At 47.8% G+C, this 26,570-nt stretch overlaps 2 protein-coding genes and 1 long non-coding RNA gene across 8 annotated transcripts in view; 2 read left to right on the top strand and 1 right to left on the bottom strand.

Annotated features, from left to right (window-relative positions):
• Positions 1-9,156, top strand: part of GSK3B (glycogen synthase kinase 3 beta) — a 149,619-nt gene extending 140,463 nt beyond the window's left edge. For 2 of the 3 annotated variants that reach the window (XM_040090940.2, XM_040090949.2), the window contains one exon: positions 3,283-9,156. In XM_040090940.2, coding sequence (XP_039946874.1) covers positions 3,283-3,350 — 68 coding nt within the window. In that variant the 3' untranslated portion in view covers positions 3,351-9,156. The remainder of the gene's footprint in view (positions 1-3,282) is intronic. The other variant, XR_005704511.2, reaches the window with a different exon arrangement.
• Positions 9,157-16,451: 7,295 nt separating this feature from the next.
• CFAP91 (cilia and flagella associated protein 91) overlaps positions 16,452-26,570 on the bottom strand; it is a 29,610-nt gene continuing 19,491 nt past the window's right edge. For 3 of the 4 annotated variants that reach the window (XM_040057177.1, XM_040057179.1, XM_040057178.1), the window contains exons 12-17: positions 25,624-25,770; positions 22,874-23,095; positions 21,479-21,627; positions 20,220-20,311; positions 16,744-17,014; positions 16,452-16,664 (exon numbers count right to left, since the gene is read on the bottom strand). In XM_040057177.1, coding sequence (XP_039913111.1) covers positions 16,761-17,014; positions 20,220-20,311; positions 21,479-21,627; positions 22,874-23,095; positions 25,624-25,770 — 864 coding nt within the window. In that variant the 3' untranslated portion in view covers positions 16,452-16,664; positions 16,744-16,760. The remainder of the gene's footprint in view (positions 16,665-16,743; positions 17,015-20,219; positions 20,312-21,478; positions 21,628-22,873; positions 23,096-25,623; positions 25,771-26,570) is intronic. The other variant, XM_058419527.1, reaches the window with a different exon arrangement.
• LOC120749617 (uncharacterized) lies at positions 16,914-26,438 on the top strand. Its single transcript, XR_005699697.2, has 3 exons — positions 16,914-17,030; positions 17,865-18,095; positions 26,277-26,438. It is a non-coding gene; the product is annotated as an uncharacterized LOC120749617 (long non-coding RNA).

The raw sequence follows: 26,570 nt of genomic DNA, 5'->3' as shown, positions 1-26,570 counted from the left end.
GCAGTGCTGGAATAAGCCCCTCTTTGTACCTCAAATGTCCTGTCGATGCAGAGTCAACAAATGAGCTGAAATGTTAAAATACTGCGTTTTCTTGCAGGCTGGGAGCCAAGGCAGCCTTGAGCTTGCTCTGCACTCTGTCCCAGCCTGGGAGGACTTCCGTATATTGCTGTGAAAAGCCCGACAAAAATGTTCTCGGCCTGCACCACCTGATTTATTTTCTTCTAACATGTGGTATATATATTTCTCAGGAACTCCCCTGTTACAATGATGATAGAAAAGGAGCATATGTTACATGAAGTAGCTCCATCTCCTCCTCTTTTTTTTTTTCTTTATCTCTGTGTAGTAGCAGTGTAATGATAACAATTTCAGCCTCTGCTGTCTTCAGGAAATTGAAATCAAAAGACACTTTTCATTTCAGCAAATGAAATACAAGCACTTTTTGTACACATACAGAGAAATCTCTCTGCCAACAATGTAGACTCCAGCTGGACTGCTTGCATCAGGCACTGCCAGCAGATGTTGCATTAACTGGAGTTTATCCATACTTGGAAATTAATCTAGAACAGGCATAGTGAGAGTTTAAAGTATAGAAACTATTATCTGGCTGGCTGAGTCACTTCTGATTTCTGTGGTCATTTTTGGTCTGCAAGTATGTGGGATTTGGGAATTGCTCCTTCAGGGAAATTCTCCACTTAGGAAGGCATCTCTCTCCTGCAAGGCCAGCTTCCCACGTAGCATTGGTACGGTCATCATGCTGCCTTGGTGCTTTAATTGCATTAGCTTTTTTTTTTTGTAATGGTGGTCATTCCTTTGTAAAAGGAGGGGATGCAATTAATTTGGGGTGAGATGAAAGGGAATGAGAAAATCCCAGGGCAGTCATTTGGCATCCTCTGCCCACAGGACGATTTGCTTTCTTCCCACACATTCCTTGCAGCATTTCCTTTTCAAATAGGCATCACCCTCTCTTCCCACTTGTCATTTGTGTTTCTGGATGCTGCTGATTGTTTGATTTCCTATTTTTGTCGCTGTTGTCGGTGTTACTTAATTTGTGACTCAGCAAGTGCTGCCCATTTCTAGCCAGCATGTGCGGTGTGGTTGACAGACTGGAGGGAAGGAATGCCATCCAAAGGGACCTTGGAAGGCTTGAGGGGGGCCTGTGCAAAACTCACGGAGTCCAACGGGACCAAGAGCAAGGTCCTGCCCCTGGGTCAGGGCACCCCAGGCACAAATACAGGCTGGGCAGAGAATAGATTGAGAGCAGCCCTGAGGAGGAGGAGGATTTGGAGGTGTTGGTTGATGAGAGGTTGGACATGAGTTGACAACATGCACTTCCAGCCCAGAAAGCCAGATATATCCTGGGCTGCATCAAAAGCAGGTCGGGAGAGGTGATTCTGCCCCTCGGCTCTCGTCTGTGACACCCCACCCAAAGTGCTGAGCCCAGCTCTGGGGCCACCAGCATAAGGTTGGGATTATCAGGGCCTGGAGCACCTTCTCCCTAAGGGAGTTGGGACTGTTCCTCTCAGAGAAGAGAAGGCTCTGGGAAAACCATATAGCAGATTTCCAGGACCTAAAAGGGGCCTACAAGAGAGCCAGAGAGGAACTTCCTACAAGGGCATGGAGTGTTAGGACAAGGGGAAGTGGGTTCACATTGCAGCAGGGTAGGTTGAGATTAGGTATTAGGAAGAAATTCTTTACAGTGAGACTGGTGAGGCACTGGCACAGGTTGCCCAGAAAAATTGTGACTGCCCCTGGAACTGTTCTAGGCCAGGCTGGATGGGGCTTTGCAAAACCTGCTCTAGTGGGAGGTGTCCCTGGCCATGGCAGGGAAGTTGGAACTGGATGTTCTTTAAGGTCTCTTCCAACCCCAAATGGTCCATGATTCAGTTCACTGCCTTTGTTCGTGGCTGTGGTCAGGTAAGTGTGGCTGAAGAGAAGGGGGTTTTGCTAACAGGTGACTGTAGAGCATTGCTCAGCTCCTCTGTGATGGAGAAATGTTACTGCACACCCAGTACCCACTGGTGCATTTTGTCATGTCTGGTATTCCTGCTAGTCACACAGCCCTTCAGGCTGAGGTCACCCAATTTGTTCTTTCTTCTTATAAGCCCTTTCCACGTGTCGTTTGGAATACACAGTTTGCCCAGTCTGCCCTCTTCTGTACCGAGATAATAAGTCTTTCTGATGTTTTTTCCTGTTGCAGTATCAATAGCTTTGCAGTTAATTTTATGTAAATTAAGTGGGTGAAATGCATAACAGTCTCTTGGAGAAAGCCTCATTTAATAACTTTTCCCCATCCTGTATTTTACGCATTTAGGTGTTCACCCACTTATCTATAAGTATCTTATAGTCTTTCTGACTTGGTTAATTAGACGCTATATAGAATGGTTCCAGGTGAAATTGTTGCTTTTTTCCCCCTACCAACTCTTCTAATACTAAGATATATTTTTTAGAGGAAATACCTGATGCATGTAGCCTAAGAAAACAGTTACAATAAATTTCCTTTTGGTATTTCTTTGCAAACCCTCTGTTTTCTTGGAGTGCACTTTGACACACGCCCTTGATCTTGTGACTTGTCTCTCTGTGAAGCACTGTCCCTCCCTGAGAAGGTGTTGGAGGCATTTATTGCAGAGATCCGATCCTCTAACACATCATGTGCTTGCATAAACCTCATTACTGGCTTCAGGCCTTGATGTTAATCTGCTTCAACAATTCAGAGGGTGGCAGATCCAACTTGGGTTGAGCAACACTGAATACAGCAGCAGACTTGAAAGACTTTCTCAGGCAACAAGTGCATGAATTGCACATTGGCACACCAGCTGTTTCTGCCAGGGGAGCAGGCTTGTCATGTTCCTTGTCTGCACTCACTCACACAACTAACAGGCAGATTTATTATAAGAAGGACTAGCAATGTGAAACCTCAGCACCAATGTGAAACCTCGTAGTGACCACAGACATCTGTGTTGGCTTTGGCAATGCCAGCGTACCTTGTCCTGCGGTTTTGGGATGTAACACGGGTGACTTCACACTGCGCAGCCAGTGTTACGAACTGCAAAACCTGCTGGAACCCAGCCCTGCTTAAAGACCATCTTCCATCTTTTCCCCAGATTGGATTGTTCCATCTGCATGCCCTGAAGTCAGGAGAGCATCCTAACCCAACACTGTCTTGGTGGGAGTTGTGGGTTTCCCCTTGTGGAGAATGTCATAGCTGTTGTTTCCAATGTGTCTCTCTTTTGGAGGTAATGCTGGTTGTTTTTTCTCTCTCCCCTTCTCGTCTGTTGTTTGCAGATGTTAACGCAGGAGAACGAGTTCAGACCAATAGTGTAGCTACAGCATCAGCCTCCAACTCCACCTGAACCAGTACCAAGCAGCCAGCTGCACAGGAAAAATCACCAGTAATTTGAGTCTTGCTCAGCAACACTGGTCACATTTGGAAAGAAAATTAAAAAGAGGAAAAAAAAAAAAAATCCAACAAACAACAAACCAACCAACCTGTTCATTTTAGTGTTCAATTTTTTATTATTATTATTGTTGTTCTTATTTAACCTTGTAAAATATCTATAAATACAAACCAGTTTCATTGTATTCTCACTCTGCAGGGTGTCCGGGGCAGGGGACTAGGTGGGGGGAGGAGGGAAAGCGGAGCAATACAACACACCAATGTCTCCCCTCGACAATCTCTTCATGTTGGAAGTTTGCTGTTGTGTACTTCAGAACCAGGACTCTTGCCTCATATCCCCTCCCACAACAGAAAGAAGGAAAAAACCGAAACAAACTAATCCCAAACCTCATTCTCTGCTGAAGTTCTTTTTTTTTTTTACCCTCTTTTTTTATTTTCTTTTTAAGTGAAGTTTTGGACTTTGATGTAGTGCACAGCTTGAATTTGGTCGGGAGCTTAGCAGGGGTCATTCAACAGAGCTCAGCGTTTCTTGTCAGCAAATCCATATCCCAGGTTATCTGAAGAACTGCCCTGGCTCGGCACGGGGAGCGGGCGACGTGGTAGGAAAATAGGTTGCCATGGGGTGGGGGGGAGGGTTTGCCACGTGTCTAAGGCACGAACCGCTAGCGGAAGCCTTCAATTTAAAAATCAGTGCTAGTGATGAGAAAATCTGCAGCTTCACGTGGGAAAAGTCTTGCCCGAGCGGGTGATATATAATATAATACACACACATGCATGAACAGGCAGCGGTCGGCTCTGCCGAGGCATCCCCTTTGCCCAGCCGGAGCTCCTGCTTTCCCTGTCTCGGGCCGGCTCCCAGCTTCAGCAGAGAAGAGCGGACGAACAAAATCCTCGGCGGGGGCAGGGGCCCAGCTGCTGCGTGGATGCTAAGGGACTTCTTGGGAAGTGGCCGCTGTGAAAGTGTGTTTGGTTGGGTTTTTTCTCTCCCCCACCCCTCCTTGGCTCTTGATTTGAACAGGCTTCCCTTTCCTAAGGTGCATACAGGAAAAGGACACCAGGGTTTATAATGTGAACTGTAACAGGCTACTGGTTTATTTTGTAATACTTCTTTTTTTTAACTACAGTTTTAACTTGCAGGATGCCACATTCTCCAATAGTTCTGATTTTAAACCCACAGCTAGAATCTAGTATTTAATTTTCATCTTTTTTAACCTCTTGCTTTTTCTTTTTTTCTTTTTTGATCTCTATTTATTGATGCGTGTTGCCACGTCGCCATTATGTTTTTACATTGGTAGAATATTAAAATACACATCCGAATGCTCTTGACGGTAATTTGTACCTGCTGACTTGTAGGAAAGCTGGCTCTATAAGAGTGTGTGTGTATATATATTATATAAATATATACATGTATACATAGATACAATACTGCTTTTTTTATTTTGTCTACGATCTCGAATCAGTCTGACTGAAGCGTGAGGTGAATGCTTGTTCTAGTCCATCAGTTCAGGGTCCAGGTTTCCTCCCTGCGACGGCGTGTGGTGTGAGCATCCACGTCTCTCTTCCTGAAGTCAAAGCAATATTCCTTGCAAGAGGGTCAGGTGAGCGGCCGGACGCGGCCCCGGCGCGGAAACGAGACTTTTGGAGACCTGATCTTGTGGTAGGCTTGCGGTCGGTGTCCGCTCCAGCCTTATCCTTCTTCAGAGAAACTGTAGTCGCCTTTGGTGCTTACCGAGCCGTTCCTGGACCTGCGGATCTCTAAGGCAAGCAGTCGCTTTTCGGGAGCACGCGGAACCTTCGTGTGGCCCGGGGGGAACCGGCAGTAGCGGCTTTGGAAGGTCGGCTGCCGCAGGGGCGGCAGGGGCTTGGTCACGAGCTCGGCGTGTTTCTTCTTTTACCTTTTATGCCATTGACGTGGGATTTTTTGGAAACTGTCTCTTAGCAGCCCCGGAACTGATAAAAGCTCTGCCCTCTCCCTCCTGCCCGGCACGCGGTGGGTTTGGGGACGCGGGAGCTGATTGAAGAGGTGAGTGACCACCTAGCGTGAAACCGATAAACCCTCATGTCATACCCCTCGGCGATTTGCTGTTGGGCACACACACACAAAAAAGGGTTTTCAAGCTTTTTTGCATTCTGGCTGGCTGCAAAGGAAAGCACACCCACGTTGAAAAACAGAAGGCTTTCCAAATCCTTACCTGCAACTTAATAGAAAGGGCTGAAGAGCATCTTAACGCATGCGCTCGGCTAGTCAGTGTCCTGGAAGGTAAGTGAAGGGGCTTGGTTGACCCAGTGATCCAAATCCATGCAGGAGACTCAAAAAGTAGGACAGTGGCAGGGTATGGATCTGCTGTATAGACAAGACTGCTGAAGCATTGGCCACAGGTGCTGTTATTTGGAGGCAGTAAATTACCGAGTCTTTAAAACAAAAAAAAGTAATAAAAATATCAAAGAAAAAATGCTGCTTGCGCCAGGACACGCGGCTTTTCTTTTCCATTTTTTTTGTTAAAGACTGGCGGAAGGGAGTCAGAGCGTTTTCTCTCTGGTTTTGTGACTGTGCCGGCGTCTGTGTGTGTCTCGTGTGTGTGTTAGGTGGGGGGGAGGGTCAGGGGTGCCCCTCTGGTTTTATTTCTGTTTTCAAGGATCATAGCAGGATCACACACTCTTTTATACAAGTTAGATCCAGGTCTTTGAACAACGTTTTTTTGTAAATAAGAAAAAAAGAAAAAAAAAGAAAAAAAAAAAAAAACCACAGTAAAAATAGCAACAAAAAACAAAGCTCCTCACCAAATTCAAGCTTGTACATTATTATTTTTGGTTGTTTTTGAATTTTTGAGTTTTATTGTTTTGTATGTAAATATGTGGACCCAGGAACTGTTATTAATGAGCAAAAAGTTACCGTTCAGGGCAGTGATTCTGTTTAATAATCAGACAAAATGTAGACGAGCTTTTTAAAGCCATATAGTTTTAACTCTGTACAGTAGGTACCGGCCTGTATTATTGTAACAATAACTCTAGCGATGTATAGTGTATCTATATAGTTTGGAGTGCCTTCGCTTCCATGATTTTTTGAATTTTATTTCCCTTTTATTTGTTTCTCCTCCTTCTTTATTAACAGTGTCTCCCACCCCAAACCCACATCTTCGCTCCCCCATCCCCTCCCCGCCCCGCTTTCTAACTCTTTGAGTGCTGTAAGGTTTCAGTGATACCCTGATCAGTAGCGGAACGAAAAGAAACCGTTCTCCACCGTCACTTACTTCATTGGAGCCGTGGCTTTGTTCTGGGAGTCTCCAAGGTGCCCGCCCTGCCCTCCTCCTGCCGCTAGCAGCAGCCGATTTCATTCGGACCCTTGCCCTAGCAGCCCGTTTAGATTTTGCTTGTCTCTCCCCTCAGCCCTGCGCCCAGGAGCATCTGGGCAGCAGCAGCTTCCAGGAGGCTTGGCCTTCCCACCCTCCCTGCGGCTGTGCCGGGGGCAGCGGCGAGCGGAAAGGGCCCCCAGGGAGGGAAATCCCCACATCCCGCAGAGTTGCTGCGCTCGGAGCCATTTGGCCGCGGTGGGAGCGGGGGCAGCGCTGTAGGAGACTGCAGTGTTTTTTTCTGCCGGGAGGACTTTCTGTTCCCTTTCTTCTCCCTGTTTTTTTCCCCCCCGTATCCTTCCCCGAAGTCACTTTTGTTTTCTTGAGATAAGTTTAACATGACTCTTGATTTCTTGTGCCCAGCACGAAGGCCTTGTTTCTAAAACTAGTTTGCTTGTGTTTTACTACCTTGTTAGTATTCCACATAAGATTGTCTTGAATGGGAAAACACGTAACTCTTTACCAAACCAAAGGTTGCTGTTTTATTTCGAAGCATCTCGTGTTCATTCCAGTGAAGCAGAGGCTGCACTTTCTTTCTGGTGACACGAAGGTCAGTGATGCCAAGCTGTTGGCGACAGTCTGCTCAGAGCTGTCCCTCTTCTTTTTACACTCTTTCGGGCTTCTTTTTTAACCCAGTTGTGGTCTTGATGTGTCCTTTACGTCAGCCCTGCCGTAGTGGGTCCCTGAGCCGGGCTGGATCGCGGTCTGTCTCCCCCGATGGACGCTCAATCGAGACACTGGCGTTCTTTACTATTAAACTTATCTACCTTGCTAGGGAAAAAGAAAAAAATAACCTGCAAAAGCAAATTGACTGGTAGGAGACCCCTGAACACTCTGTCCCCTTATTTCGAAGCCAAGCTTTACCTAAAATAATGGCAGGTGCCTGCGACTTGCAACCTAAAATTCCCCCCCCCGCCCAGTTTTCAGTACTTGGAAAAGCAGAAGTCAAGCAGCCTGTCAGACTCGTACTCCTGTACTAGGAACCTCAGCCACCGCGGAGAAAAAGGAAAAGCTGATGAGGAAAAGCACAGTAGGGTATTCGGTCCGGGCTCTGCCTTCCGGAGACTGCCAGCGGGTACCCCTGGGGTGGCAGCTGATTTCCACGGGGCTCTCGGCCGGTTCTGGTCGTAGTTGGCTTCGTTTTGCAACACTGCAATAATGGCAAAACGACAGGAAAGGAAAACAGTACCTAAGGGGTTAGCTCGAGAAAAGTAGCTTCCTTGTGTTGGTCTTTCTCAATTTATTTTTAATATATATATATAAAATATATTTATATATATATAATTTGCTTGCCTGTAAAATTTGCGTTCATTAATGTGTTGCTGATGGATCACTTGGGCCTGTACACACCAATTAGCGTGACCACTTCCATCTTAAAAACAGAAATCTAAATATATATATATATTAAGGACTGTGGGTTGTATACAAACTATTGCATACACTTGTGCAAATCTGTCTTGATTTAAAGGAAAAGCAAAACCTGTATAACATTATTACTACTTGAATGCCTCTGTGACTGATTTTTTTTTTTTTTTTCATTTTAAATATAAACTTTTTTTGTGGAAAGTATGCTTAATGTTTTATTATTTCCCCCGCCCCGTTCCCCTTGTAAATACGTTTTGTTCTGTGTGACTCGGTTCGGAAATAGTTAACTGGTACTGTAATTTGCATTAAATAAAAAGTAGGTTAGCCTGGAAATGAAATTTAAAAAATACCAAGTGTGTGGTCTTTATTTCAAAAAAATTGCCCTATTCTTCCCTCCTCCTCTCTCCCTTCTCTGACCCTTGTTCCTCACCCTCATGCCTCTTTCCACTCTGCGAGAATAGGTGGACGTGAATCTTTGTAATAATAAAGAAAAACCTCCAGAAATGAGCATGTTTTCCTAAATGAGCTGTGTTATTCCATGCTATTTTTAAAGAGGTGCCAGCTTGTCTTATGATGCCGTTTGATTTGATGGAGAGAGGAACCCTGGGACATAAATATTTCAAATTGAAACCAACCAATCTTCCTTTACCGTCCACCTATAGATACAAACTTAAGAACCTGTGTAAACTGCTGGCTTTGAATCCTGCACTCATGGTTGTTTGGGTTGTTCTCTTTTTTTTTAATCATTGGATCCCATTAGTAATGTTATTTGGTGGTGATCTGTAAAGTTTGTCGAGACCACGTCCAGTGGACCGTTCCTCCAGCAAATCAGCACGTAGCTATCTCTGAGTTGGGTTTCCGGTACTGGATAATGTATGTATTAAACATGACATGTCTATTAGCGCAAAAAGAAAAAAGAAAAAAAAAAAAAATAAAAATCCTTTTTTGGGCTGGCTGACCTGGCCGAATCCATTCTGTCGCTATCCTAAAGGCTAGATGCGAGGTCATGTGACTGCTGCTTCAATAAAAACAAATTTATATTGCAAAGAGACTCCTCTTGCTTTGTTTGCGTGCCACGAGCCGCGGTTGTTCCTGTGGAACCTCTGCTGGGTTCCGGGCTGGAGCCTCCAATCCAGAGGCCCTCCAGGACAAGTGGGAGGGTGGGAAGGGGCCCTTGATGGTTCCACATCGTGAGTGTTCAGTCAGGATCCCCTTGATCCTCTCCTGACTGCCAAAAGTGTGTCTGGGAGCCGTTCTAGCCCCTCCTGGGTGCTGGAGCTGTGCCCCTCGGAGCAGGTGCCGGCCCGCCCCGGCTCCCTGAGCGGGACTGGGGCTTGGTTTGTGCCGGCCCTTCTGCTCTGGGGCACCGGGGTGACAGGGCCAGGCAGCCACCCACAGCCTGGCTGCCCCAGAGGCAGCACGGTGAGCGGAGGCTGCTGTCCCTTCACTTACCTCTGTCCCACAAGGTCACCAGGATTCTGGATGCATCCAACTTGTGCTGAGACTGGGACTGCTCTGCCTGGCCAGTCTGGCCCTGGCATTCTGGATGGCCACTTATATCTGCAAACTCATCGCTGCTGAAACTACAGCACCTCTCTGGGTGAGTTTATCGATTTAAAACTTGCTTCTGGTGGGGGTTCATCACAATACTCAGTGATTTGGGGTGGTGGTCAGTCCTCCTTGGGCACTTCTGGATGGACATGCACTGGGGCCTCCTGTCTCTTCTGAACTTCCCTCGCCTGGAGTGCAAGTTGTGGCCTCTCTTTATGCACTGTCTGTGCACAAGAATTCTCAGCTCCAGTCTCAGGTCTCTCTTCTGAATGCCAGAGCCAAATGAACAGGACTCAAGCGCTTCATAACTTGTTGCTAAGCTGACTGGAAGGAGATCTTCAGCTCCTTCACATCTTTGTAATGTTTCCAACTTTATCTCCTCTGCAGTTGCTTCAAACACCTTCCCTAAGCTGTGAGTACCAAAAGCAGACAGAGGTCCCCTACAGTGTCATTGAAGGCACTGGAGAGCATCTTGTAGCTGCTGCCTGTCTGTCTCCTTACCTGAGGATTGCATTCACACTTCATCCAGCATTCCCTCCCATTGTAACTCCTGCAAGCACTGCCAGTGAGACTTAGAGTTTCATATCATCACCCATTTAAAAGATGTAATGAAACACTTTAGCATCAAGAGGCAGTCCTTGCACAACCTTCCAGGGAGCACCATTCTGTCACCCTGTGAGAAAATACTTTTTGAGACCCATCTGCAAACCGGGGTCAGATCCGCTTAGCTGTCGGTCACCAACGCCTTGGGATGATTTAAAATGCTAATCCGAGCGTAAAGCAGCGCCAAGCTGAATGCAGTACAAGAGTCTGCTCCACTGATGCGCTTTGTCTTTATCGAGCGAGCTGCCGGCCATCTGCGTTGGAATTAAAAGTCAGTGTCAAGGCTGCTGGCACCGTTCGTTATCTGGGAGGCGGCAGCTTTTGGGCTGCTGTGCGAGGGTCCAAGAGGCTTTCTGTGGGAGAAGAACAAGAGCCACAAAGGAGGAGGAGGAGGGAAGCGAGCCACAAACTGCAGAGGGGAGAGAGGAGCACTGCGGTTTGTCTGAGGCACCACGTCCAGTTGCTTGGAGACGGCGAGCCCAGCAGATGGTACACAACCTCATCAGGCAGCCTGGAACCTCGCTTCCCTCCCTGGGCTGCGGGAAGGGCTCGGCCGGGCCCTCGTCCTGTCGTCCCTTGCTAGTCTTGAAGGGTGGCGTTCCTTGCAAAGGACTGGCTTTGCTAAAGCAGCTGTGCACAAAGGCTGCAAGAGCCGACTGCTGCCAAATCCACGCTCTGGTAGGAAAGGAAGGTGCGTAGGTGTCAGCGCTCCACGGGGCACAGCGGGAAAGCCAGGCTCTGTCTGTGCCTGAGTGTTGTACAGTGTGAGGCTTTGGAGCGGAGACCAGACCCCCAAAACAAACTCCTGCTGGAGCTCGTTTCAGGTGAGAGTACAGGTGAGTGCTCAGGGCTGTAAGGGAGAATGGGACTTCACAGCAAACACCTGCCTTTGGTCAGTGCAGGAATGCGGCCCCGGATCTCGCTGCACGCCCAGCTGATTCCTGATGCCCTGCCACAGGTATTTTCTCGGTGTATCCTATTGCTCCCTGGGTCTGCACGCGGTTGGGTAGGTGTCCCATGCAGTCAGTGGAGTTAAAGGTGCCACTTCCAGGAATTCCCTGCTCTCTGCATCACTTATCTCTGCTGACATACTCCAGAGAGAAGGCTGGGTCCTCCAGGATGAGTGCGGAACGAACAGCCTTTTCCCTGGTGGAAGCTTGTGAGTGGCTGCAGCAGGGCGTTTCTGCCCGGGGTGCTCTGCCCCGAGAGCTGCAGTGGGGCACTGTGCCCCAGCCCAGGGCCGTCTGCAGAGCCCCTCGCTTGCTGCACAGTGAGAAACTGGGGGCAAACAACCCCTAGTCCCCAGGAGGAGCTGCCTGGCAGAGCACAAGCACCTGTCCCAGCACAGGAACCACAGACCCTGTACGGTGGCAGGTGCAGGGAACTGAGCATGAAATGGATTGCTGAGCAGAGAGATTGGAGAGTTTGGGCTTTTTTTTTTTTTTTTTTTTTCCTAAGCAAAGTTTCTAAAAACTGGTGGAGGGCAGGAGTTAGAGCAGGACTGTTCATTGTCGCTGGCTGCTTGACCTCCCTGTGCTTTACATCTCCTGCAAGTGCTGAGCAGTCACAGGGCCCAGACACGTGCTGCTGACGCAGGGACATGTGCCGGTCCTGTCAGGGGGAGATGGGGGCTGCAGGGAGCAAGGCAGGGTCAGGTGTGTGGTGGGAGCAGCAGGGCAGCCAGAGGGGAAGCAGAGAACATTCATCCCCCTCTCCCCAGATCCCCGTTATCACCCTCCACAACTCCCCAAGGGCAGGCTGCAGCCAGGTGGGGGTCGGTCTCTTCTCCCAGATAACAAGAGGAAATGGCCTCAAGTTGCACTATGGAAAGGTTTACATTGGATATTCGGAAAAATATTCTTCATGGGAAGGGTTGTCAAGTGCTGGAGCAGGGAAGTGGTGGATCCACCCACTGTGCCTGGAGATATTTAAAAGATGTGGCACTTGGGGACATGGTTTAGTGGTGGACTGGCAGTGCTGGGTTAATGGTTAGACTTGGTAACTTTAGAGGTCCTCTACAACCTAAACAGTTTTACAATTGTTTCCTCTGGCATAACAGCAGCTGTGCCCTCCTCCTCCCTTCTGCAGCTCATTCCTGTAACCAAATCCTTTGCCAGGCCAGAGTGCTCAGGAAGAAGATGGTGCTTCCTGGAAAAACCCAGGTGGTTTGAGAGCATTTTTACTCAAGGAAATAATTGATGTTGTTTGGAATGCTGCCGTAAGTTAGCAGACTTGGGAAAAGGGACTGCCCAGCTGGGCACTCTTTGGAGTAACTATCAGTTACACCTCTTTTAAGATTTTTGTTTCACAGCACCAGACCTAGGAAGAGATAGGTCAATGGAAGCTGTTTCTGCTGGAGACAACAGATTTGGGGCCCACACAGCAATGGAAAAATGGTTTGCATTTGGCTGGGAGCAGAAAAATTGTGTTGGCAGGCAGAGAGAGGCTTCAATTCAACAGGTAAGGAACCTACATGGTGTTTGCAAGAGGCTGTTACTGGCTCAGTAACAAACCAAAGGGAGCTTCTTAGGCTCAGTCCTGCAGCAACCCAGTGAGAGAGCAGCAAATGCAGCTTTTAAGTCTCTACCACCTTTATCTCACTGTAGTCGGCACCGCAGGGGCACCGCACGCTCCCCAAGGACAAGGACCAACATCCCCAGCACTGCCTGAGGAGCTCCAGGATGGGCCAGGAGTGCAGCTGCCATCCAAGCTCCCCACTGGGGGAACTGGATGGGATAAATCTCATCTGACTGGGCTCTGCAATGGGCAGCTGCAACAGTGAGTGCTGGCAGGAGCAGCCACAGCTCTCAGGTCCACTGGGGACAATGTGCCGAGCCAGGCAGCGCGTGTGGATACAGGTAAGCAGCCCTGCAGGAAGGAAAGGGGAATAGGAGATCCCTTCCAAGTGCTGCTTGAAGGATTGCGATGTGGCACATGGGAGGAGGCCAAGAGAAGTGGCCTTGATTCCAGCCAGAAGCGGAGGAAAAGATGTGTGGGGCTGACGCAGCGTGTGGGAGAAAAGGAGGAATGAGAGGGAATGAAACGATCGGAGCAGAGAGCCGGAGCTGCCCTGCTCCATGGGTTTCAGTGCACACCCTTCCCTCGGCCTGCTGGCCTTTTCTGTCTCATGCAAACAGTGTCTGCTGAGATGTTTTCCTTGCCAGCTCTGCTCCAGGCAGTGGCTGGGAGGAGAGGTGTGGGCCTTGGTCCAGGGTGGTCCCGGGAAAATTGAAGTTACTAATCCAGGTGTACACATTCTGTCTCGGGGAGTTGGCAGTTTTGGCAGGTGTTCAAACCAATTCCTGCCTCTCTGGTGGGGTGGAAGGCAGGCACAGGAAACAACAGCTCCCCAGCCAAGCCCAGGCCCGATTCTGGAGGGCACTGTGGGGAGGAGGCTGGATGCCAGCATGATACTGATTCACCAATCAGAAAAACACAGGAAAAGTTGCACGAAAAGGACTTTGGTGAAAGCAGGGAAACAGGACTTGGACGAGATCATCAGCAACAGTGCAGTTGGGCCTTGTTAAAAGCCTTGAGCATGTGAGGACCATACTTGTAGGGTTAATCCCACACCCCTAAAAAAAGAGTTGTGAGGGCTGAATTGAGCCCGGTGAAGTATCAGGCAAATCCTGCACACTTGCAAGACCAGGAGCAGAGGGAACAGCTGTGCTCAGAAAGTGGCACAGGAACCCTTTTAACAGCACCACACCCAAGTCTATGGCAGCAGCTTTTGTGGTGGTCACGTTGCTTTTAAGGGAAGCAGGGGAGATGGGGGAGTGTGGGTTTGGTGTGGTTTTCTGTTGACAGAAATGCAGACACTGTACATTTCCAATAAAGAAGGACCCAAAGTCCTTTTTGCTGAGCTGTATTTGGTACCATAGGATTTTCACCACCAGGGCAGTATCGGCAGGGAAGCCCTGGGACAATTTGCATTCATTCATTTACTGCAGAGACCAATTTTTCACCATTCTCAGGGTGCAGTGACCCCAGAGGCCCGTTTGGCTCAGCCCATCTCCCCCACCTGCCAGGAGCCAGGAGCCAGCAGGGCGGCACAGCCAGGCTCCCTCCCTGTGGGCAGCTGGTGAAAGAAAAGCGGGACAAGCTGAATTTTCCCCGTGTTTCCACTGTATTGGCGCAGCCCTGGAGGCATCTGCTGTGTTTGTTTCGGGTACGGGCTCCTCCCCAGGGTTGTTCTGTCTCCTGCTAAGGAGAGGGAATGGTGCATTCTTATGCTGTTGATTTATGATCCCAGTTCCCTCTCACTGTGCTCATTTTCTTTCTCAAAGTACATTCTGCAAAGCTTGAGGAAAAAAAAAAAACCCACGTGATAACAGAAAGCAGTTTCTACAGAAGAGTTTCCTGCAGGAATCCTGCCGTGGCCTTCAGTTTACATGCTAGGCAATGCCATGTGGAAAAAGACGGCTTTACCCTGGTGGTGTCCCTTAAATCATAATAGAAGTTGAGACATTTATAGCTCAGCCTGTGCACAGCATCTGGAGTCCCCTGCCCCCCTCATTGTCATGCAGAGCTGTGTCCCTACAGAAGACAAAACTGCTGCAACCTCCATCCATTCCCACACCTGTTGGAATACTGCTCCTTTAAAATCCACATCGAATTGTACAGTGAGCCACATGCAGAATCCTTATTTTGACAGACCACCTTCAGAAATACAGCAAATGCCTCAAAGGATGAGTCTTCCTGTTCTACTGTTCTGCTGCATCAAGTTTTCCATGTCTCTCCTATTACATTGGATCTTGTGATTCATGTTATCCCCCCTCCTTTTAACAAGGCTAAATTTGTCCAAGGTGGCCTGAGGCTACAGAGCCCATCCCTGCACAGCTTCTCCTCCCACACTGTGGAGAGAGTTTCGTTCTGTATTTTTGTATTTGCAACCTTCCCTTTCACTTTCTAGCTACGAATCCCAGGAGAATTGTCCCAAATCCCCAGTCCCAAATGGGATCATCCTCACAGAGTCCTGACCAAAGCTGGTTCCCCCTCTCTTGACTCCTGCCAGAAGCTGTAGCACCTGCCTGACCCCAGCAGTCCCCTGGTGCCCCCGGTTCAGTCACCTGGAGACCAGCAGTGATTTGGTGCGGCTCTTTTTCCTCTCTCCAGCTGTTATTTACTCCCCAGTGGAATACAGGGGTATCCAGACTCCTTTCTCCTCCCCTTCCCCTCCCTGTAAATTCCTTTCCCTGTACCCTGCCCCAGCCTAACCCACAAAACAAAGACCCGGCGCAGAATTTTTCCAGGGATGCGTTAATGAGCACCATTTTTCACCAGCTGCTGGTTCGTGTTAACGCAGGAGGAGCACTAAGGCCGGGATTAGCCAAACCACACCTGAGCTTTACACAGCCGGCACAAGGAAAAGACCATCCACGGGGAGAAATGATGGCAGCAGGGAGAGATCAGCTCTGTAGCGCTGCTGTAAGCCGTAGCCATGGATGAATGAGCATTTTGGGCGCGGCGGTGCGGCCGTGCCCGCCCCTCCAAGATGCGGTGCCGGCTGTCAATGTCCCTTTATGCGCTAAGGCCGCGGCCCCGGGGAATTCCGACACGTGAGTGCTGGGGAGCTGAGCGAGCCTTGAGCCCTGTGACAGATGCGCCGCGCCTGCCTGAGCCCGCTGCTTCCCGACACGCGGGGCTGGAGCACCCCCGTGCCTGCCAAAGCAGCACACGGCACCCTTTCTGCGTAGCCCTCGGAGCTGCGGAGACTCGGCGACTGCCGCTGCTCCAAGGAAAATAAGATTCTTTCCGGCATTGCTCTTTGCATGATAAAAAGCAAGAAGTGGTCAGCCCGAAGAGTAACATTTCTGGGAGGATGCACCAGCCCCACCATGCCTGTGTCATCCTGCTTTCACACCCAGGTTTGTTCCAGACACTGCCTGCTTGTCAGAAACCACCCAGCTGAGGTCAGGGGCACCTCTTCTTTCTCCAAGGACTAATGCTGCGGAAAGATGATGCAAAATCTGACTGGTTTTCTTCGGCTCCAGTGCTTTATTAATAGCAGGGCTATTGCAGGAAGCCACTGGGCCTTACACCGCTAAGGAAATCAGCGGGACACGCTTGTTTGCGGATGGCCTCAACTCAAAGTTTCCCACTTACGGAGTATTTTTTCATTTAATGTTATTGAAGCAAGGAAATACCACCAAAAGCCCAGGTACAGATTTTTATTGGTCTGTGCCAGGAAAACAAACAAGGAATGCAAACACTGTTTTCTCACTCGAGCTTCTCTAAATAATCAGAAGAGAAAAATCAGCTGATGAAGGTCAAATCGAGTTGGGGAGGGAGCGGAGGGAGCTGCCACACCAAAATGTATACAGAATGGTTCCAGGACAACACTGCTGGCAGGCAGCAGGAGGGGCAGCCGGAGGCAGAGAGGGTTTTCCATCCAGGGTGCCCTGAAAAAGTAAGTATCATGTGCTTCCCCTTCCCTCGCCAGGCTCCGAACTCAAATCACAGAGGGGAAGGGAAACTCACCGCGCTCATCTTCCATCCTAGGAGGCTGCGGGATCCTCGGGGAAGCCTTGTCCAAGTTCATGTGCAACTGTGGCGGGGTGAGTGCTGTCAGCCGCACTTGGTCCAGCAGCTGTCCCGCTCGGAGCTGTGCTGGCTGTCCCAGCAGGAGAATCCTCCTTTCTCTTGGTGGCAGATGCCTCCTGATGTGGTGCCAGACCAGCCAGAGCCCTCTCTGTGCCGCCGTGGATGATCCGATGGGCAGCGTAGATGTGTTTTCTTTGGGACTGCCTCACTGTTCATAAAAAGAGGTAAGGCTTTTACTTGGAAATGGACAGCAAAGCACTCTCTGTAGGGGAGAAGGGAAGAACAGCTTTTAGCAAGCCTGCTGTGGAAAAGTCTGTCTCAGGGAAAAAACACTGTGCCCTTCTAACTTTGGCTGAAAGCGTTCTACTGCCACCTAATAGCAGCAACCAACTTTGCATTTCACTTTGAAGACTGGCCCCCAGCGTGGGAATCAGAGCCAAAGAGTTCTTTCCAGCTTTGGGAACAACTGCCCAGGATATACTCTCAGGCTTTAAAATAACTTCTCCTTCAGTGTCTGTTAATTGCAGCGAGCCTGTGGAAGAATCAAGCTGAAATCTGCCATCTCCTGTGCCAGGATTTGACCTGCACTGAGAAACTCCTAGTGAGTTCAAAGTAAGACTCGGAGCCACAACTGACACCTGCCTACCTTATCGCCTCCCCTCAGCTACGGCAGGATTGCCTCCTTTCATCCAAAGTCATCTGTATGCATTTCCAACCCACCTCCTGGGAAATAATTACCCAAGCCTAAGTGTTCACCCTACAGCTCTCTTTATTGCTCTGCACTATTCTTTGTTCCCCCTTTCCCTCTTTATTTCAGTCACAGGGACTGTGTGCCCTATGGAGGGTGTGAGGAATGATGCAGGAACAAGGGGTGGCTCTCATCCTGTCACTTCCCTACAGAACTCCACGACCTGCTTTGGCCTGTTTCAAGGCTGAGCTGCACTTGGGCTGTGACTCTGAAGCCCTGGTGTCCTGCATGCTGGCACACAGTTCTGCTGTCCCTGTCTCAGTCACTCAGTGTTACCAACCCATCCTGTTTATGTTTATCCATCTCCCAGGTCCGCTCTGTCAACAATGAATGCAACTGGATCTCACTTGTGTTTGAAAAGCTGACCTTCACCAGCCAGCCCTCATTCCCAGGAGAGGTTTCTCTACCCAAGGCATTTTGGCTTCAGTTGTGTTTGCATCAACTGCACCACCTATACTGGGAACAGTCCTCTGGAACTGCTGCAGCCCCCTTCTCCTCCATCCACAGTGAATTCCATTGAACGGACAGCGTGCTGAAATTGGTGAGTGATTGTCCTTTTCCAAGAGAAGTTTTTTTCATGTCAGCACAGTGACTTCTGCTTCCACTGAGGCAGGGCTCAGATCCGAGGTGCAGAGGTTTTTCAGGGTGAGCCAGTATTGGAAAATCCCTGCTTTTGTGCATCAAAATGCAACAAAATGAAGAGGAAAAAAATCCCCAACTAGGTAATAGCAAAACAGAGGTGTGTAAGAGGAAGCTAAAGTCTAGGCAAAGACTGAACCTACAGACCCTCAAATCTTTGTTCTACAAATGGATTTGCTCCTTTGACAGGCCAGACAACTGTGCTCTTGGATCACTTCCTGATGGTTTCAAGGAAGGTAAACGCTCAAGCATGGGCTGGGCTGCTAAAACACAGTTTCATAATGAATAATTTGGCTCACTATAGGGAAGGCTTTAAAAGCCACCACAGAAGTGCAACACACTAATGTGTTTATGAGATCTAATGCCATTCTTTGATGCTGTTTCCTTTGGATTTCCATGGAATAGTTAATGGTTCACTGTGCAGGAGGTTTACAGCAGGGTGTGTTCATCAGAGTGTAGTTTTGGTAGAATGCAACTGTCTTAAGTGAATGGAGCCCCTCCACCCCATGCAGCAATAGCAGAGGAGAGTATAAGCCAGGTCTCTTCCTGACATTTGATTTCTGCCATCACAAGAATATTGTGAAAGAAAGAAATTTCTCCTGAACACATTTGAAGGAGCTCTCTTACTTAATTGTCAACTGCTCTACTCCACCAGCATCCACTTCAATTTTTGATTGTTTCTAGCTCTGCTTTCCAGGCAAACTCACTGTAGCTATCACAGATTCTGAAGATTTTTTTCTTCTGTTGTTTGGGAGTGCTTCTGAGGTGCTTTGTTCATTAGCTGCTGTTGCATTTAAGCCCAGTACGTATTTTGAGCCTCGATGTTATGTCCTCAGTGTGTCCAGAATCCTTAAGCCATGTCCAGGTCTTCTTTCTGCTCTCCTTTCCGAGAGAGGCTAACCTGTGTGTGTCAGTGCCTGAGCTGCAGCTTCACTGACTACAATTACATCACCTGCTCTGGAAGGCTGGCACAAGCAGTGCTGGAGTGAAGGGAGCTGATTTAAGCTTATGCACAACTGCCAGCTGCAGGACAGGTCCTCTTGTTGTGGCAATACACAAGCCAGGAAGAAGAAAGTTCGCACAACTCAGAGACCACAGAACTCGGGGTCTGTGTTTTCATTCACGAAGCAACAAAAGAGGCAATGAACTAAGTGCCTTTGTTCTCAAGGCAGAGAAGTGCACTGCGGCAAGGACCCCTTCAAGCTCTATTGTGATGCAATTGCTTTGCTTAGGTCATATTCACTTTCTGTGGGTGACTGGTTTAGTCACGGTTTAGTCTTCCACCTGTGCCGGGCAGTGGAAACATCCCAGTTGTAAACAGCCACTTATTCATGACATTACTTAATGTAATACCCAGGCTTCCAGTGTCTTCCCCTCTGTATTTTGACTGATGCCATTCCATTTTTGTTAAATAGAAACATCCTTTATAACTGCTAGGTTATCTCCATACAACATGATGCCACTGCAGCCAACCTTAAAACTTTGTCTTTACCTCTCACTCTCAGGCAGCTGGGGAGGAGAGAGAAGCATAGGAACGTCTATAACCTTCCTTCCATATATGACATATATATTTAAGTAATCTGCTTGTAAAGTCTTCCGCAGTTTTAGAAGTTGCCAGATAATAACACAACTCACAGCTGTGCTACTTAAAGATTTTTACCAGTTTGTTTCTGAATGTGGATTGGGCTGCTTCTTTTCATGCAGTTTTATTGCTGCAGATACACCAAATCTATCATAGCAAACCAGGTTGGAAGATACCTCAAGGATTATTTGATCCAACCTTTCTTGGCAAAAGCACAGGCCAGATCTTACAGCATGTCTGAATTTTAGCCACCATTTAAAAAGACTAAAACTCATGAAAAACTGGTGAAAAAAAGGGTGAAAGAGCTTAACTTTCTACCTGCAGAGTGCCAAAAAGGAATCAGAGGGAACTGAGACAACTCTTGGCTGCATCATTCCTTTCAAGGAGCTAGAATAAGGAGAGTGAACCAGTTCACAAAGAAAATAAAGTTACTGGACACCTTACCTCTTTCTCTCATAAAGCTTTTCTCAGCTTCTGGGATCAGGAAATTATAAACCAGCTCTGCTACAATCTCTTCTGACTGCAGGCGAGTTCGACTACAGGACAGATGCACAGTAGTATTAGTATTTTAATTGTCTCCCCAGACCACCTCTGCAAAAACAGGTCTCCCTTGTAAATATCCTCGCTCTTTCCAAGGGAGTGTATTGCCGTGGCAGCACGTGTCAGCTGGGTCTCTATCCTACAGAAAGGTAACAGTGTGGCTGTTCCCCTTTGCACTGCCAATGTGCTCAACAGTTCAACAGGAAATCACCCTACGTTCCTTATCCTCAAAGGTACTGAGAGCTCAGTTCCCTCTGATGACAAACTGAGCAGACACACAGATATCACTGAGGATTTGTGTCTTTGTCAGCTTAGTCCTTGGTCCATTGCTGAGTTTGCTAAACTCTTCCCTTTTGTGACTCTGCACTTGGCTGGCCCCCGTGCTCTTTTCCATGCCAGTGTTTGGTGGGATCCCAGCTGGCCCAGGGGCTGCGTGAATTATCCACGCTCCATTCCCCCAAGGATTCCAACGTGCTGCTTGTATTCATCTAGACACAAAATGCACAGCTGCTCTACCATAGGAGAGTCACTGTCTCACTGGGATTTTTATGGCTCAGTTCCAAAAAAAGAGCGCAGAAACTGAACCGGGGGTTTGGCAGGTCCTAAAAAGTAGTCACCGCTGATGCCCCAGGCAAACACAGACCGTGGTGTTCTCAACAACTTACTTTACTCCAAGTGCCTTGTCAGGCAGCCATCAATATGAGCGACCTCCATGGAAATTGGCAGTTCCTTAAGGAACAGCCACCCCAGAATTAAAGGCTGTGTGTAGCTGTATCTTTTAGGATCTCTTTCAAATGGATTTTCTGTAGTAGTGTAAATAAATGAAAAGATCGCTATGAATGGGTATTGCTCTAGGCAGTTCCCAGATTCACTTAAAGCTCAGTCACAGCCTGGCACTGGTGTGGAGAAATCTAAAAAGGGTGATTCACAGATCGCACAAGTGATTTGCAAAGGGAACCTGGCACACGCTGTATGGAAGGAAGGCTCTGATGGATTTATATGTGTGTAGCAGGCAGGAACAGCGTGGTTCCCATACAGCAGCCACACTAACGAAGGGACCACGAGCAGCATTGCTCTGTCCTCCCCATGGCTTGGATGATGCACAGGGCCAGGCAGGTTCTAAACTGCTGTGAGCAGCCCCTCACTGCTGTTTAGCGACCTACCGACTTTCCATTTCGTAAGCAATGTCGTTGATTTCTACAGCCCTTTTCTGAATCTCTTCCCTGGCTTGCTCTTCAGCAGTCCTCTCCATGCTACTCAGGATAATGTCTTCCAAGTAGGTGTCAATAGTTCTGTCCTGAACATTCACCACCTAGAACAAAACACCAAGATATTCTTCCTCAGCCTATTGCTGTGTCAGAAGCATAGTGGAAGGTTTCCAGAGAAGCATGAACAACAGATTTTCACAAGACTCTTTGTTTCAGGCAGGCCAACCCGAGATTTGTTTTCAGAGATGCTTTCTGTAAAAATTTATTTTCCGGTAATTCTTTCTGAGAACTGATTGAACAAGTGCAGGTGAAAGCAAACCAAATCACAGATGCAATTCTGGGGCAGCAGGTTAGTCCTGTGAATGCAATGGCAGTTGCTCCCTCAGCTCTCACGGTCCCCTGAGCAACAATTGCCTAGTAATAATCATGGGTATTGACTTAAGTAAATAAATCAGCTTTCATTCAAGCAAAGCCTGAAGGAGAAAGTTCCGTCAAGCCAGTCGAAAACCAAGATAAAATTATTGGTTTCCTTATAATGCTTGTAGGGCTGAGACTCTAGAAATGGGTGGTTTTCTTCTGCTAATCTGAAAGGCATAAACTTATGGCACCTTGGCCTTAGCTGCTTACCACTCAGAAATACAGAAAAGATGAGAAGTTAAAATTAAAAATTAAAAAAAAAAACAAAAAAACCCACAATGCCAGACCCTTTTGGTATTAACCACCTCCCACAAAGTTTGAGAATTATTGGTTTAGACAATTAGACTCCTACCCATGTCTTTCAACGGGGAGAAATATACTTCATGAAATCAAGAGCTAGGAAATAGGAACAGGACTATAGAATAGTTATGGAATACGGTAATGGGGTTTTTCTTGATTTCAAGGTTATTTCATCTATTATCATTACTTCAAAATAAATGTTGTACCTCTTGCAGTCCACTTGGGCCAGGGAGGGGGTGCAAAATCTTTCCACACCCTTGCTTAAAGGCATCCTTCCTGGAAAAAGCATCTAATAGTCCTGCTGGGCAAAACAAGTGCTGACAAAACATTATCTCCAGAGACGATCTAGGTATATCTGTTCTCCACAGGTGTTTATTGGAGAAATTTAGAAACCTACACCCATTCATGACAGGCCTGACAGGACTGTCTGTAGGGGTATTCAGATCATCCACGGCTTAATGGGCGTGACTCTCTGAGGAAGGAATCACCCTCTCTTCACTAAGCTTTCCCTCTCGATTTTCAAACCAGCCATCACCAAAGTCAGCGCTGAAGCATCTCCCATCCATCTGGACCTTCCCACAACGAGGCATCTCCTAGAGAGTGCCTACAGTCCCAGCAGTCTCCCTCTCTTGCCTGTCTGAAAAGCGCATCCTCCTCCTCCCGCCGGCTCTCCTCCAGCTGCCGCCGGCCGCTCTCCTCTGCTTCCCGCATCCGCCTCTGCCTCTCAGCCAGCATGGTCAAAGCGTGGATCTTCTGCTCTTCCTGCAGCCTCACCAGCTCCTTGGCCAGAAAATCAAGCATGTTCGCCAGTGTCCTTCCTTCCACCACGGCCAAGTCTCTTTCCAGTGCTGACAGCTTCCAGATGAAAAAAGCAAAGAATTGTGTTACAAACCCCAGGAACGCTGTACTAAGTCCGGGACTGCCACAGGCACGTGAGACAGCTCTGCAGGACCCGCTCACACCAGCCATGGGACAGTCCCAGGAGCTTGGCACTCTCCGTGTGGGACATGCCCTGAATGGTTTCTGCACAGTGCAACCACGAGTACCTGCAGCTACAGGCACTGAACCCTGAAACTGTACAAGTTACTGACTGCTGACAAATTCAATTTGACATCGATTATATTAAGTTTGCAGGAGTGCAAATGAGATCTCAAAATTCCGGGTAATGGAAAATCAGAAAGTCTGTGACAGAGCTGAGACGAGATTCCGGGTGTTCAGCATTTCTGTGCCATTCACTCCTTGCTCCAAGCACATCCTGTTTTACGGGCTGGGTACGTGTGATTGCACTGCAGAAAGAGACAAGATCTATGGGGAGTTCATTATCTGCAGAATGGACTCTGAAGCCACAGGCCTTGGCAGGAGGCAATGTCTGGAACTGCCTGGGATGCTGTGTTCTGTTGAAATAAACAGGCAATTACAGGATAGACCTGAACATAAAAGTTGAAGTGGAGCTGAAATATCCGAGACAAGTAATAATAAATCAGCTTTCTAATACAGCTGTGCCGCTTGCCCAGGCAGTGTTTCAAAGGAAGTGGGATTGGCAATGTTGCACACATCTAGAAGTGACAGCACTTAGCCCACAGGTGTTTCAGATGGAAGATGGTGATGCAGTAACTGCACCACCGCACAGGGAGGGATAACATGGAACTAAAATGCACCCTCCTCTTCATTGCTCCAGGTGCTGTATATAAAACTGGTGTGAAATGGAGGAAAACAACTGAGGAATACTTTTGTGTTAGATTTTTGTTATACATGAGTTGAAAATTTTCAACTCCTCATCTTTGACAGTTTCATGTGGAGTTTCCATTCTCTTGTGGCAGGAAGCATTTCTTTTACACTGAAATGGTCAAACACCTGAAGAAAAAAACCTGTGACCCACCAACCCCACAGAACTGAGAGTCATCAGTGACTTTCTGAAATAGCCACACACATAGAAAGCTCCTGCACATGCATTCCAGAGAGTTATGAAGTTCAAAATGATTGAAAACCTGAGCCTTGGACTGTGAACCTTCAGAGACAGTAAAAAAAAAAAACAGGTGAGAGTAGAGGAGGCTGGGGCTGAGAGGCTGATACCAGCAGAGGGGGATAGTGGCTCTCCAAAAAGGAAATTCTGAGATCAGAGGTCAGTATCTTTACCATTTGCTCTCTCTCCTTCTCTATGAATGTCACTGTGGTGTTTGAACTGCTTTCTCCTTCACTCTCACCTGGGCTTCCAGAAGTACAGAGCACTGCAAGGTTCTAATGCCTAAGGCTTTTATTTTTCTCTTAATTCCTCACTAGAAATATTCTGTATTCCTGCATTCCACACCTGGGCTTCTTGTGCATGAGGGAGTATCTGGAAATGCTATATTGGTAAATGATAAAGCACAGTCACCTGGTTCAATTTCTACTGAGATCTAAGGGAAATTTTCCTGCTGCCCAACCAGCAGGAAACAGTGGTCTGGCTTCATCTCCACCAGGTCAACTGGCCAGTGGATGTTGTTATTGTAATATGGAAGCTGCCAAATTGCCTCCCAGCTGGTCATTGAAAAAAACAGCAGAGTAGTAAAAACTACAAGAAAACTTGCAGGAATGTGACAGATATTGTATTCTCTGAAATGCAGTGATCTCTGGACAAAATTTCTTTATGATTTACTCCTGACCAGCATCTGCCATTTCATTCACTTGGCTCTGGAAGGTTGTGACACTGTAAGGAAACAGGATGGGAATTTGCATCCCTGGCTCTCACTACTAGATCCTTGGCAGAGAATGGAGCCCAAAGTTTCTTTGCCCTCTACACAGCGGCAGGTACCTCAATGTGTCACCATTATAGAGTTCTGTAAGTCTTGAGCCCAGCAGGATTTACAAAGTAAGTTGGCTTTGGCTTCCTTTGTGAGGTTTTATGCATGAGGAGGGGCCTGAGAGGGTGCCAAGCTAGAAAAGGGACAGGGAAATGACAGAGCAGTAACAAACCCTCAGGAAAACAGATGTGAGTGACAAGCACGTATTGTGATACCAGGTCAGAGAAACAGTCAAACGGACTGAAATGTGGGAAAACTGAGGGTCATCTGACACTGCAGTTTGTTCAAAGCCCTGTAAATATAAATAAGTGCTCTGTCTGCAAACAAAGCAAACACAGCCTGCATAGCAGCTGTGGTCAGGGTGCCTCAGTCTGTTTCTGAGATTCCCCAGAGCCTCTGGAGCAGTGAGAGAGCAAATTGAGCCCCTCAGGCATTCAGTGCTTGGCCTGTGCTAGGAGAGCTTTATTGCTATTGGGGTGCCTTCTGTGCTGTGGATAATAGAAAACATAAAAAATTAAACGTGAAAGCATTGTGGTACTGCAAGCACAGAGTGTCTGCCCAGGACAGAGCTGTGAATCAACCTTCCCATCTATGCAAGCAAACCTGCTGCATTTGTGAGTCCTGCTGTCGCTGTAAAGACAGTGTCATTTGCTTCTGTGCCTTCAAGAGCAGCTGTCCATCCTCCTGGAGCGCGTGAGTGGTGCGCAGCTCTTGGATCAGATCCAGGCGCTTCTCCTTCCCTTCAAATGTCTTTAAAATAAAGGTAAACAACTGAGCACATTAAATGGAGACTACAGGGCAACATGGTTTTGCCAGCACAGCACACCCTTTTTCTCCATGTTGCAAGGTCAGGTGTTACCAAGACCTAGTTCTCTGTAACAAATTTGTGGTTGCATTTGGGCAAACACTACAGCTGTCAGGTAAATCTGATACTTTTATTTATTTATTTATTTTTAATTATTATTATTATTATTCTGTTTGGCTTTACCCAAACTCAAACCACTGGAATGTGGAACAACACCACCTATGTCAAAAGGGTAACAGTCTTCTGCATACCCTGTCATATCAGCCTCAATGTCAAAGCTTCACAGTGTTCCAATATCTCCTCTGACCTTCATTTTGAGAGAGCCCAGCAACAGCCCAAAGTCAGAAACTGGTGGGGAGGCTGCTGAAACTGCTGCCATCCCTGTTATGGGGTTATATGGCCCAGCCCTCCCTGACACTGTTTTACTTTCAATCCCATTCTCTTCCAACAGGACTTCCAAGAGCATCAAAAGATCACTCAACCTCGCTTGTGTCATTCTCCAACTCGGTAATAGATTTCTGATCCAGCAGCAGCTGGAAGAAGATTCCTAAAATGGTGGGACATTTCATGCTCTGAAAGTCAACAATCCTTCAGAGGCCCCAACCATCCTTATCCCAGGTAATCACACAACTGGAGAACACTTGGGAAGTCTATATTCCACCTCAAGCCGCTTTCATGTATTGTATTGTTTACTAAAGCTCAGGGTCCTGCACGGGAGCACTTCAAAACATGAAATAGTTACTGC

The sequence above is a fragment of the Hirundo rustica genome, chromosome 2 (assembly GCF_015227805.2).
Source record: "Hirundo rustica isolate bHirRus1 chromosome 2, bHirRus1.pri.v3, whole genome shotgun sequence".
NCBI classification, from domain to species: domain Eukaryota; kingdom Metazoa; phylum Chordata; class Aves; order Passeriformes; family Hirundinidae; genus Hirundo; species Hirundo rustica.
Note: the sequence above shows the minus strand (reverse complement) of the source record. Positions and strands in the feature narration are given on the sequence as shown.